General features: G+C 41.9%; 1 protein-coding gene across 1 annotated transcript in view; it reads right to left on the bottom strand.

Moving 5' to 3' along the window:
* HECW2 (HECT, C2 and WW domain containing E3 ubiquitin protein ligase 2) overlaps nucleotides 1-14,231 on the bottom strand; it is a 244,591-nt gene that overhangs the window by 145,437 nt on the left and 84,923 nt on the right. Inside the window, exon 3 of the mRNA XM_065880275.1 lies at nucleotides 2,787-2,881. Coding sequence (XP_065736347.1) covers nucleotides 2,787-2,881 — 95 coding nt within the window. The remainder of the gene's footprint in view (nucleotides 1-2,786; nucleotides 2,882-14,231) is intronic.

The raw sequence follows: 14,231 nt of genomic DNA on the forward strand, positions 1-14,231 counted from the left end.
TACCACGTTGTTGTAAAGGACACTGTTTATCTGTGAATTCTGTGAGAATTGTTTCATATTAGCCTTTTGCCAGACAGTGAATTACATTTTTAAAAGGAGAATTCGAGGGCATTTTCTTTAGTTTCTATAATTTCTTACAACATTTTAAGTAGGCTTTGAATGATGACAGACTATGAATCTTTGCAAAGTCTCCCTGTTCTCACTTGGCATGAAGAGACATCATGTTTTCGGAGGGGGCACATCTCCCCGGGCAGTGTGGTCCATTTGAGGGGAGGCCACGGTTTGTGAGATGCCTGGCACAGGAAGGGCGGCTGTTGCTGAGTGTCTGTCCCAGATGCAGTCTGTACTACCTCTCTATTTGCCACTTTATAGTCCAGGGGTGTGTGTGTATGGTGAAAGCAGGATGAGGCAGACACAGCGATGCTATCTGGCCAGTTGGGTGCTGTCTCTGCTCTATTTAACCTAGGGATGATGAGTCAGAGGGGTACAGAACAATATAATAAAACAGATGTACTTGGTGAGAGCCAACCAACCCAGTGTCATCAAGCATTAAAATGTGGTTGCTACTGCCCAACTATTCTTTGCATCATGGAATGATCCTAACTAAATGAGCTTTGTGAATATCGATGTGGTCAGTCAGTACAGTATCTACACACAGGTCATATTCCTAGGTGAACATCACGCTGTCATAGAAACACAGTGACCAGCCCACAGTGAAATGCCCATTGGCACAGCCTCTCAATAGCAGATATAGACCCAACTGTCTCAAGCTTGGTCAGAAATCTACCGACCACCAATTCCATTAGTCAGCCTTTGAACCAAAATATTCTATTATGATTGCCAGTGCTGTATCTATGAAGCTTTTAAGGTGCTCTAAAACCTGTCTGAAGAAAATTAATTATCTCCAACTATCCACAGGCTTTGACAGAATAATCTCAATGCAAAATCAAATGGAAGAAGATCAATGCTCACCAGGCTGTAAGCTCCCGGCCATCAGTGATATCTGATCATGGAAACTGCTCAAATCCAAGAAAATCTGACTCCAGAAAGTCATGTTTGGAAGCTATTATCTAATTTCACACATAGTTAATTTTTCAAACTTTCAAACATTTTATTATCAACAGCCCCACTTTTCTAGTTTTACAATTTTTCTTTTTAGAATATTAATTAGTGTGTTCTAGTGCTTACTGTGACATGGCAGACTTTGTAATCAACAACTGTTATTCTCCTTGTGAACCTTCGAAGTCTCATATAGTAAATGTGGGTTTTTAAAAAATATTCTATACTTTGTTCACTATAATAGGAACTCAAATATAATTCAAATGTGAACAGAGTACTGAGATATTGAAAATTTTGCACATACCGTTCGTTCCCTTTACCTAAGATGCTCTTCCCTCCCCCTCTTCACCTAAGTAACTTCTACTCATCCTTCAGATTGTCCTGAAAACATGCCTTCTTCAGGGAAGCTTTCCAAGACCTTCCTGATCAGGATGAATCCTGCTAGTATATGCTCTCATAGCCCCATTTCACTGCCCCTCATAGTAATTATCACTCAAATAAATACAATTCAGTTTAATTGAGTCTCTCTCCCCCACCAGACCAGTGAGGGCAAGGGCTGTGTTTTTGCTTATCATTTCATTCCTAGTGGTGGGTATAATGTCTGGCACTTACTAGGCACCCAATGAATATTTGTTTGAATGAATAAATGAAAGGAAAAGACTGCTTGATATCATATTGGTGGGCCAGACAATTTCAAAATGCCATCTGCAGAGATTACATTCTGAATTTCAGGGAGTCAACCTGTTCACTTGCTTATTTCCAAAAATGCATGCATCTATAAATGTGTACACACACACACACAATATTATGAAGATTCTATATTACGAGAGTCAATAATTTTCTTCTATACTTTCTATACTTTCACGACCTGTTATTAATGACTTATAAACACTGCCATGATTTATATATCTTGGACTCCAAGAACCATCTGAGTTCAACCACCCATGTACAATGGAGTGCACCCTGTGAAGCTGTTAGATTCTAAAGTTAGTTGATGAAGTGAAAAATCATGAAATTGTGAAAAGTAATTCTTAAGAAAGTACCATGTTGGAAATGGACATACGTTCCTTCAAAAGTCCAGCACAATCAGTTTCCTCTGGAGCTAAGTTAGATACCTCTTTCTTTAATTGAGGACCTGGTGAAAAGGTTGGCTTCTGTTGAGTGGCCACGTGATACCAAACATATGTGTGGTACCTTTAAGCACTATAGTTCAATTCAGGATCAGGAGGGATCCCACACTCTCTCCTGCAGGAGCGGCGCACTCGTAATCCCCATCTCACACTCTCTTTGGGGTAAAAGTCTGTTAAACTGACTGGCAGGGAGAATCACCCACTACTTAAATTTTTTTTTTCTCTCTGAGTTCATGTAAATTAAATTCACAGAAGATGCAAAACGCCACCATTTCCTACCAACTGGCCACCCTGACAAAGTTTAAAAAAAAACCTTCCAGGATGGATGGGCACTCACCAATTTCCTTCAGGAATAGGTTCCCTGGAGAGTTGACTATATACAGAATTATTATAAATCAAGCCATATTTTCTCACTGGTTTACATTATGGATTTAGTGAAGCCATCCTGTAAGTTATTTCCTTTCCCAAAACGGCGCCCACACTGCTATGTGTTTCCTTTGCATTGTTTCCCATAACCCTGCCAGAGCTGCACAGGCAAAAATAGAAACCAAGGCCTCTGGGACTGAGGCTCAAGGAAGCAGCCTGAGGGGCACTCACCATCACAGCGGGGTTCTTCACCGTGATGCAGGGGGTCGTGGCTCGCAGGGCTCCACTAATGCCGTGGTAGTATTTGAAACAGATTTTTATCTCCGCTGTAAATTGATTGGAGAAAAACAGTCATTTAAACACTGAAACAAGTCCCTTAGGCATCACCTGAGGAAATCCACCTCTCCACCTCTCCGAAAATCCCACTCAGGACTCTTTGAGCAATCCCTTCTTTTCCAGTCAGAGGCAACAGATTATACCAATTCCTGTTTGATTTTATAGGCTTCTCTGAAAATGTCTAAGAACACCCCAAATATATTAGAAAAACAGTGCACAAAAACAACACGCCAAAATATTAGTGTGGAGATAAGAATAAGACTAGCTACCATTCAGTGAGGAGCTGCTGATGGACCACAGGGCTGCGTCTCTGCCCCCATTGTTACTGACCCTTCATATTTAACTCGGGAGGCAGAAATTCTTGTCCCCATAGAACAGCTGAAGCACTGAGGTTTGCCGAAGGTCAAACAAGTAAGAAACGACAGAGTCAGGACTCAAACCCCATCCAACGGGGCTCTGCCCCATTCCAAAGCCTTCACTCCTATCCTCTACAATATAGACAGAATGCAGCTGTCAATGGAAATAAAAAAAGAGCAGACAGAGTATAAAAGATTGCTGTAGGAGACTCTGTGGTGAGAGGGTCTGGGGACCTGACTTAAATGTAGCCACTAGTAGGGATCATATTCTGGAACCACCAGTAAATATATATCTACATCTCCACAGGTGTGGACGGGTGTATGTATATATATTGGATATAACTATAAGCGCGTGTGTATGTATATATATTTATACACTATATAATTTGAACTTGATAAAAAGCAATACAAATGTCAATTATTGTCTTTGGACAGTAACTACAATTACCATGAAGCCAACAAGTGTCAAAGATAAAACCCAGAGTCACTGAAATTTCTCTGTATACAGAGCATCTGAGTCACTGAAGCTTCCCTGTGAGATGTCTTTTTCCCAAGGTGTCATTTAATATAGGCAATGGCGCTGATGGGCAGGCTGCCGAGGAGAGTCCTAGCCAATAGGAGTGGAGTTACCCTCTCAACTGAGTCACATGGATTCTTAAAGTGGGACCACTCGATGTGATTCCCCAAGGAAAGTGGGACCACTCGATGTGATTCCCCAAGGAAAGTGGGACCACTCGATGTGATTCCCCAAGGAAAGTGGGACCACTCGATGTGATTCCCCAAGGAAAGTGGGACCACTCGATGTGATTCCCCAAGGAAAGTGGGACCACTCGATGTGATTCCCCAAGGAAAGTGGGACCACTCGATGTGATTCCCCAAGGAAAGTGGGACCACTCGATGTGATTCCCCAAGGAAAGTGGGACCACTCGATGTGATTCCCCAAGGAAAGTGGGACCACTCGATGTGATTCCCCAAGGAAAGTGGGACCACTCGATGTGATTCCCCAAGGAAAGTGGGACCACTCGATGTGATTCCCCAAGGAAATTAATCTTGCACTGACTTTCCTGACAGCACCAAGTGGTCTCCTACAGAGTATTTGGTTTGCTTATTTTAAGGAAAAGATACAATGATTAAAGAAAAATCCTACTTTAGGAATTTATATAGGAATATTACATATAAAAATATAATATTTCTCATCAATGAAAAAATACTAAATCTCATAAAAAAAGGTCTATCATGGGTAAAATATCGAGTCTTTCCATTACGTACATTAATCACGAAGCAGTGATTCACAACGAAGGTGGCGTCGTGAAGTGAAAGATTTTTGCCATGCCCAGCACTATGCTAGACAGTGCAAGGGAATCAGAGAGAGGTTTCCGGTCTAGCAGGTGTTAAGATGACAAAGTCCAGAAGAGAAGCACTGAAGAGGCAGAGTGCCAGGTGGAAATGTGGAGATCGTGGAAAATATTCCACGTGAGGGCACAGTGGAGTCAGAAAGGTCTCATGGAACAAACAGAACTCAGACCCTCAGCTGAGAAAAATGGGGTTGGAGAGAGTCAGGAGTGAGTGGTGGCAAAAACAGGGAAGCAGGAATGAGTATGCTGGCTTGAGGACCAGCAAGACGACCTTGGCAGCAACACTAGCTTTACTATGAATTCCCTGGAACCCTACATAAGTGACTTGAGTGAGCACTAACACAGGTCTTTGTGATTATGGAAATGTAATAACTATAGATCTGAGGAAACCACTGTCCCACTTGCTTTCCTTCAAGACCAATAGCATGTATTCTGCAAGAATGAAGCTAAGTAACACGTACAAGGCCTGTCAAAGCAGAACAAGCTCGGTGACAGGCGAGAGGACTGAATTCTGCAGGCATGAGCTCATTAGTATCACGTTCTACATGCCGGGAACCAGCAGCGTGTGGATCTGCCTGCAGCAGTGCCTCACAGACCCAGCCAATGGTCAGTCAGTGAGCAGCTTATTTTTCAATAAAGAGAAGTGCATTTTTACAAGACATCTTCCCTCTCAAGTTAGGATGCCACCTCCTCTTTTCTAATGTTTTAATAGTCAGCGAGGTAAAAGACTAGGAAACAAACAGACCCCAATAAGCGTCTGCTTATTTTTATCTGTAGATGTTGCTACAGACCAGCTTTGCTAGCTGACCCGTTCTGACTGTTACTTTACTTCTTGCTAAAACAAAAATCTCCAACCCCTGTGATAAATGAGAATCCCTGAAACTATAAGATAAACTCATTCTCATTGTGCACAGCAGATTTTGTGGACATGATCACCAAAAACCGCAGAGCTGACAGCTTCACAATGCTTTTAAGATTCAGTGTAAAGCCAAGGGGACTTACACAAATCACCAGTTACAAAACCAAATGCATAGGCAGGTCCTGGTCGTCAGTGAGAAAAACCCAGTACCAGACAGAACTAGTTGCTTGCACCTCGACTGTTCAGGAGGACACCAGTGGAGACTTCTGCCTCTAAAATAGAGGAATGTTTCATGCTGAGTGGGAGGTTTCATCTTCACATATCATTTAGTGTTTTAGAAGGTCACTCAAGATTTTAAAAAATGGTGTAACTAAGCAACATCCCCTCTGAGGAAGAGAGAGAAGAGAGAGCAGAATTTTGATTAATGTCCCTGAACATTTTAGTTACGAGAAGAGGTAACTGGGAAGACTACTCAAAAGGGTGGAAAAGAGAAGTTGGTATTCATGCTTCTATTTTAGCTACAATTTTAAACTCTAACTGTAAGAGGAGACCAGAAAGCTACTGCTGAGAAACAGATACAAGAACAGGTGAAAGCAAACGTGGGCGTGATGATGGAGCATCAGATAAGGGAGGAGCCACTGGCCACAGGGCCAGCCCTGCTCACAGGCAGGAAAGATGAAGGATATGGACTAAGGAGCATTCTACCTGACAACGGTTTCTCCACAGCCTGATGTGGCAGCTAATCAGGCCTCAAATTATGGAGGGGGAATACATATAACTATTCCTTTGGATTATAAAAAAAGAAGAGTATTTTCTCCAAAGCAACTGCTTATAAAAACATGTTGCCTTACTGGGAATATACCCAGACAAAACTATAATTCAAAAAGATACATGCACCCCTATGTTCATAGAAGAACTGTTCACCAATAGCCAAAACATGGAAACAACCTAAATGTCCATGGACAGGTGAATGGATAAAGAAGATGTGGTACATATATACAATGGAATACTACTCAGCCATAAAAAAGAACGAAATGCCATTTGCAGCAACATGGATGCAACTAGAGCTTATCATACTAAGTCAGAAAGAGAAAGACAAATACCATATGATATCACTTACATGTGGAATCTAAAATATGGCACAAATGAACCTATCTACAAAACAGAAAGAGACTCATAGAGAACAGACTTGTGGTTGCCAAGAGGGGGGGGGAAGGGAGAGGGATGGACTGGGAGTTTGGGGTTGGTAGATGCAAACTATTACATTTAGAATGGAAAAACAACAAGGTCCTACTGTATAGCACAGGGAACTCTATTCAATATCCTGGGATATGGGCTTCCCTGGTGGCACAGTGGTTGAGAATCTGCCTGCCGATGCAGGGGACACGGGTTCGTGCCCCGGTCCGGGAAGATCCCACGTGCCGTGGAGCGGCTGGGCCAGTGAGCCATGGCCACTGAGCCTGCGCGTCCGGAGCCTGTGCTCTGCAACGGGAGAGGCCACAACAGTGAGAGGCCCGTGTACCGCAAAAAAAGATAAAACCAAAACCAAAAACAATATCCTGGGATAAACCATAATGGAAAAGAATATAAAAAAAGAATGTCTACATGTGTATAACTGAGTCACTTTGCTGTAGAGCTGAGATTGTTACAACATTGTAAATCAATTATACTTCAATTAAAAAAAATGTTGCCTTAGAGGCAGTGAACCAGGAGAAGGGTGAGGCCTCCCACATTAACCTTGAAGGACCTACAGTCTGGGTCAGCTCCTGGAAGGAAGAAAGCATTGCCGAGTGGCATCTTCTCTCTCTCAGGTCCCTTCTGAATAGCTGAAGCCAGTCATGAATCACAGAAATATATTTTGGCCCCTTTCAATAATCTTCTGGACACTTTCGTTTATAGAGTTACTAGAAGATTTAGCTGCCTCTATTTAAATGCTGGTAAGACACAGAAACGCTTTTATTTTTTAAATTTTAACTTACCAGCTTCCATTAAATACAAATGAAGAGGTCGCCCAGAGCAAGAGCTTGCCAGCTCCACGTCTACCACAGATGGGAGGGTGATGGCTGTCCAAAGACGGCACTTTGTACTTGTTGGGGGTGACTGGGAAGGTAGGAAGAACTTAAACCTGTTCCCAAGTAAAGGGGTTTCTGTAATTGTGTCACTCTGACATTGCATTTTAAAGCAATCGTTCTACCATCTGCCTAAAGGAAGAAAAGATTTCCGTGTTTGTACATGAATAAAATACTTCTAGAACGATCACATGAAACTGGTAAAACTGATTGCCTTCAGGGAGGGGAAACTGGCGACTGGGGCATGAAGTTGGGGAGATAATTTACTTTCATTTTCGTGTCTTTTTAACATTATACTCTTTTCATCTATTATCTGTTCAAAATTTATCTTTAAAAAGCAATCTCAACTCAGCTACATTAACTCTAGGCAATGGTATAAGATTCCAAGCCTTCTCGGAAAAAGGTTCTACAGGCCACTCCCTGCAAGAAATGGTTTTGTTTCAAAGACTAGTATCTTTGAAACACCATCCATCACCTTAAATAGCTACAAGATTCACTTAGGTAGTAGGAAATAGCTTGCTCCTATTTAGAAAATCTGGATTTTCCTCAAGTTTTAGAAGTTGACTATTTTGAACCATAAAGATGGATGGAATGGAAATGTACTTCTTCCTTTAATCATTTCTGTTTCATTAGAATAGAATAATCTAAAAAAAAATCAAGCTAATAGGAATTTATTCAAAAACATGATTTTAACCACTGCCTTTGTGCTTTTATTATATTCTTAATATTATGATTCCTATTGATAAGCTCTTTTATTCAGAGGCCACAAGTTGGGAAAGAGTAAACACATTCTAATTCTCATGCTTTTGAGGAAATTTACCCCCATTTCCAGGGACGTGCTCACCTGTTTATACGGTACCGCAGGTTGTCTTCTCTTTAACAAGGGCCAATGCAACCTGAAAGGGCCAGGACCTACCCTGCTAAAGCTCAGAAAAACAATCTTGAAAATCAAAGACAGACAATATCAGTATAATGTGGAAGAACCTAATAGGGTTAGAGAAGTAATTGGACCTTGTTTTTCTATTTACTTAGTAATGGCAGCTGGACCAATGTTGGAAAGTAAAGATAAGTAGAAATAGGCAATAAAACGTAAAGTATTCTGGCAGAGAATGAAAAGCACCAAACCTCCATCTAAGGGGCAAAAAGGCCCTTCTGATGTTGGTGGGAAGGGCCTTATGAATGGAGGTTAGAGCAGGGGCTCTGACAGTGCAAATAAGAGGCTGAGGCCACCCCTTTCCCCCTACCCAATAAAAAGTCACCCACAAAGGTTCTGTTTGGGCAAGGCACCGCATCTTAGAAAGCACACTAACCTGAGTGCCAATCAGAGATGAGGCTCTCACTTACACAAGCCACATGCACCTCTGCTATGCAGTTTCCTAGTCCTGCCCACTTCCTAGGGCTGAGACAGGTAAGATATGTGAAAGCACTATATAATTCATACAAATGGCAATGTCCTGTTATTACCATTAATGATCACAAAGCAGTTCAGTAAACAGCAATGAAGCTATTTCTAAGCTTATTCACTGATCCAGGAATCAGTGAGTTCTCGAACATTGCCTGGCACAAAGGTGATACTTAACTAAATACTTCACGATGGTTGGGGACATAGATGGATAGATGAGTAGAAGAAATGAAGGAAGGACAAAAAGCAGCTCTGAATGAATGAATGACCATAGTCTGTGAAAGCCTATGAAGAATAAAATAGATATCCTAGCATGCCAAGGCAATTCCTGAAACCTCTTACATTTCAAAACTCAAGAATACACATTGCTCAGGGGACCCATTTTCTGCAAGCATAAGCTCATTTGAGGAACTGTGACAGTCCTATGACAAGTAAGTGCAGATGAAGCTGATCCTCCTCTCCAATGTCTAGGAAGGTCACTTACTCAGAAATAAACCTGTCTTTGTCCTTCAAATTCATTCCAGTAGGTCCCGTAATAATATAAGTGTGGGCCTCCTGCCTCCTTTGGAGTTTATTCAGATAAACCAAAGCCATTTTACTTTCAGAAACAGGTTAAATAGTGCTCAAATCCAGGTTTGCCCATGAACTCAGATTAATTTTCTGAGAATTTACTTTGCTTGGACTTCTGATTAGCTAAAGATAAATTTTCTCTCTGAAGATGAAAGCAAAAATTTTTTAATGTCATAAGCTTTCAAGATCAGAGGCTGAAAACAGAAGTTTTTAACCCATACCCCCAATCCCGACTTTTTTGTTTCACACCATCATCTCCAGAGATTCAAGCAAAACTTCATTATGCTGGGAAGTCCCCTTAGTGCTGCTCTTGCCAGACACGGGGTTAAAAAAAAATTGATGTCGAGTAGTGAGGAAGATGGCGGAAGAGTAAGACGTGGAGATCACCTTCCTCCCCACAGATACACCAGAAATACATCTACACGGGGAACAACTCCTACAGAACACCTACTGAACACTGGCAGAAGACCTCAGACTTCCCAAAAGGCAAGAAACTCCCCACGTACCTGGGTAGGGCAAAAGAAAAAATAAACAGAGACAAAAGGATAGGGACGGGACCTGCACCACTGGGAGGGATTTGTGAAGGAGGAAAGCTTTCCACACACTAGGAAGCCCCTTCGAGGGCGGAGACTGCGGGTGGCGGAGGGGAAAGCTTCGGAGTCGCGAAGGAGAGCGCAGCAACAGGGGTGCGGTGGGCAAAGCGGACAGCTTCCCGTACAGAGGATCGGTGCCGACCGGAACTCACCAGCCTGAGAGGCTTGTCTGCTCACCCACCAGAGCGGGCAGGGCTGGGAGCTGAGGCTCGGGCTTCGGAGCGCAGGGAGAGGACAGGGGCTGGCGGCGTGAAAACAGCCTGAAGGGGACTAGTGCACCACGGCTAACCGGGAGGGAGTCCGGAGAAAAGTCTGGAGCTGCCGAAGAGGCAGGAGACTTTTTCTTGCCTCTTTGTTTCCTGGTGCGCGAGGAGAGGGGATTCAAAGCGCTGCTTAAAGCAGCTCCAGAGACTGGCGTGAGCCGCGGCTATCAGCGAGGACCCCAGAGATGGGCATAAGACGCTAAGGCGGTTGCTGCCACCACCAAGAAGCCTGTGTGCGAGCACCCCCCATCCGGGAAGCCTGTGCAGCCCGCCACTGCCAGGGGCCCGGGATCCACAGACAACTCACGCGGGAGAACGCATCACGCACCTCACGCTGGTGCAACGTCATGCCGGCCTCTGCCGGCGCAGGCTCGCCCCGCCCTCCGTGCCCCTCCCTCCACCCGGCCTGAGTGAGCCAGAGCCCCCGAATCAGTGGCTCCTTTAACCCTGTCCTGTCTGAACGAAGAACAGACGCCCTCCGGCGACCTACACGCAGAGGCGGGGCCAAATCCAAAGATAGGCCCCGGGAGCTGTGAGAACAAAAAAGAGAAAGGGAAATCTCTCCCAGCAGCCTCATGAGCAGCGGATTAAATCTCCACAATCAACTTTATGTACCCTGCATCTGTGGAATACCTGAATAGACAACCAATCATCCCAAATTGAGGAGGTGGACTTTGAGAGCAAGATTTATGATTTTTTCCCCTTTTCCTCTTTTTGTGAGTGTGTATGTGTATGCTTCTGGGTGAGATTTTGTCTGTACAGCTTTGCTTCCACCATTTGTCCTAGGGTTCTATCTGTCCGTTTTTGTTTTGTTTCTTTGCTTTTGTTTTTCTTTCTAAAAATTTTTTTTCTTAATAATTATTTTTTATTTTAATAACTTAATTTTACTTTATCTTACTTTATTTTATTTTATCTTCTTTCTTTCTTTCTTTCCTTCCTTCCTTCCTTCCTTTCTTTCTTTCTTTCTACTTTTTCTCGCTTTTATTCTGAGCCGTGTGGATAAAAGGCTTTTGGTGCTGCAGCCAGGAGGCAGTGCTGTGCCTCTGAGGTGGGAGAGCCAACTTCAGGACACTGGTCCACAAGAGACCTCCCAGCTCCACATAATATCAAATAGCGAAAATCTCCCAGAGATCTCCATCTCAACACCAGTACCCAGCTTCACTCAACGACCAGCAAGCTACAGAGCTGGACACCCTGGGCCAAACAACTAGCAAAACAGGAACACAACCCCACCCATTAGCAAAGAGGCTGCCTAAAATCATAATAAGGCCACACACACCCTAAAACACACCACCAGACGTGGACCTGCCCACCAGACAGACAAGATCCAGCCTCATGCACCACAACACAGGCACTAGTCACCTCCACCAGGAAGCCTACACAACCCACTGAACCAACTTTAGCCAATGGGGACAGACACCAAAAACAACGGAAACTACAAACCTGCAGCCTGCAAAAAGGAGACCCCAAACACAGTAAGTTAAGCAAAATGAGAAGACAGAAAAACACACAGCAGATGAAGGAGCAAGATAAAAACCCACCAGACCCAACAAATGAAGAGGAAATAGGCAGTCTACCTGAAAAAGAATTCAGAATAATGATAGTAAAGATGATCCAAAATCTTGGAAATAGAATAGAGAAAATGCAAGAAACATTTAACAAGGACCTAGAAGAACTAAAGATGAAACAAGCAACAATGAATAACACAATAAATGAAATTTAAAATACTCTAGATGGGATCAATAGCAGAATAACTGAGGCAGAAGAACGGATAAGGGACCTGGAAGGTAAAATAGTGGAAATAACTACTGCAGAGCAGAATAAAGAAAAACGAATGAAAAGAACTGAGGACAGTCTCAGAGACCTCTGGGACAACATTAAACGCACCAACATTCGAATTATAGGGGTTCCAGAAGAAGAAGAGAAAAAGAAAGGGACTGAGAAAATATTTGAAGAGATTATAGTTGAAAACTTCCCTAATATGAGAAAGGAAATAGTTAATCAAGTCCAGGAAGCACAGAGAGTCCCATACGGATAAATCCAAGGAGAAATACGCCAAGACATATATTAATCAAACTGTCAAAAATTAAATACAAAGAAAACATATTAAAAGCAGCAAGGGAAAAACAACAAATAACACACAAGGGAATCCCCATAAGGTTAACAGCTGATCTTTCAGCAGAAACTCTGCAAAACAGAAGGGACTGGCAGGACATATTTAAAGTGATGAAGGAGAAAAACCTACAACCAAGATTACCCAGCAAGGATCTCATTCAGATTTGATGGAGAAATTAAAACCTTTACAGACAAGCAAAAGCTGAGAGTTCAGCACCACCAAACCAGCTTTACAACAACTGCTAAAAGAACTTCTCTAGGTAAGAAACACAAGAGAAGGAAAAGACCTACAATAACGAACCCAAAACAATTAAGAAAATGGGAATAGGAACATACATATCGATAATTACCTTAAATGTAAATGGACTAAATACTCCCACCAAAAGACACAGATTGGATGAATGGATACAAAAACAAGACCCATATATATGCTGTCTACAAGAGACCCACTTCAGACCTAGAGACACATACAGACTGAAAGTAAGGGGATGGAAAAAGATATTCCATGCAAATGGAAATCAAAAGAAAGCTGGAGTAGCAATTCTCATGTCAGACAAAATAGACTTTAAAATAAAGACTATTAGAAGAGCCAAAGAAGGACACTACATAATGATCAAGGGATTGATCCAAGAAGATATAACAATTGTAAATATTTATGCACCCAACATAGGAGCACCTCAATACATAAGGCTAATACTAACAGCCATAAAAGGGGAAATCGGTGGTAACACAATAATAGTAGGGGACTTTAACACCCCACTTTCACCAATGGACAGATCATCCAAAATGAGAATAAATAAGGAAACACAAGCTTTAATGATACATTAAACAAGATGGACTTAATTGATATTTATAGGACATTCCATCGAAAAACAACAGAATGCACATTTTTCTCAAGTGCTCATGGAACATTCTCCATGATATATCATATTTTGGGTCACAATTCAAGCCTCGATAAATTTAAGAAAATTAAAATTGGATCAAGTATCTTTTCCGACCACAACGCTATGAGACTAGATTTCAATTACAGGAAAAGATCTGTAAAAAATACAAACACATGGAGGCTAAACAATACACTACTTAATAATGAAGTGATCACTGAAGAAATCAAAGAGGAAATAAAAAATACCTAGAAACAAATAACAATGGAGACACGACGACCCAAAACCTATGGGATGCAGCAAAAGCAGTTCTAAGAGGGAATTTTATAGCAATACAATCCTACCTTAAGAAACAGGATGCATCTCGAATAAACAACCTAACCTTGCACCTAAAGCAATTAGAGAAAGAAGAACAAAAACCCCCCAAAGTTAGCAGAAGGAAAGAAATCATAAAAATCAGATCAGAAATAAATGAAAAAGAAATGAAGGAAACGATAACAAAGATCAATAAAACTAAAAGCTGGTTCTTTGAGAAGATAAACAAAATTGATAAACCATTAGCCAGACTTACCAAGAAAAAAAGGGAGAAGTTTCAAATCTATAGAATTAGAAATGAAAAAGGAGAAGTAACAACTGACACTGCAGAAATACAAAAGATCATGAGAGATTACTACAAGCAACTCTATGCCAATAAAATGGACAACCTGGAAGAAATGGACAAAATCTTAGAAATGCATAACCTGCCAAGACTGAATCAGGAAGAAACAGAAAATATGAACAGACCAATCACAAGCACTGACATTGAAACTGTGATTAAAAATCTTCCAACAAACAAAAGCCCAGACCAGATGGCTTCACAGGTGAATTCTATCAAACT

Source organism: Phocoena phocoena, chromosome 7, assembly GCF_963924675.1.
Source record: "Phocoena phocoena chromosome 7, mPhoPho1.1, whole genome shotgun sequence".
Classification (NCBI taxonomy): domain Eukaryota; kingdom Metazoa; phylum Chordata; class Mammalia; order Artiodactyla; family Phocoenidae; genus Phocoena; species Phocoena phocoena.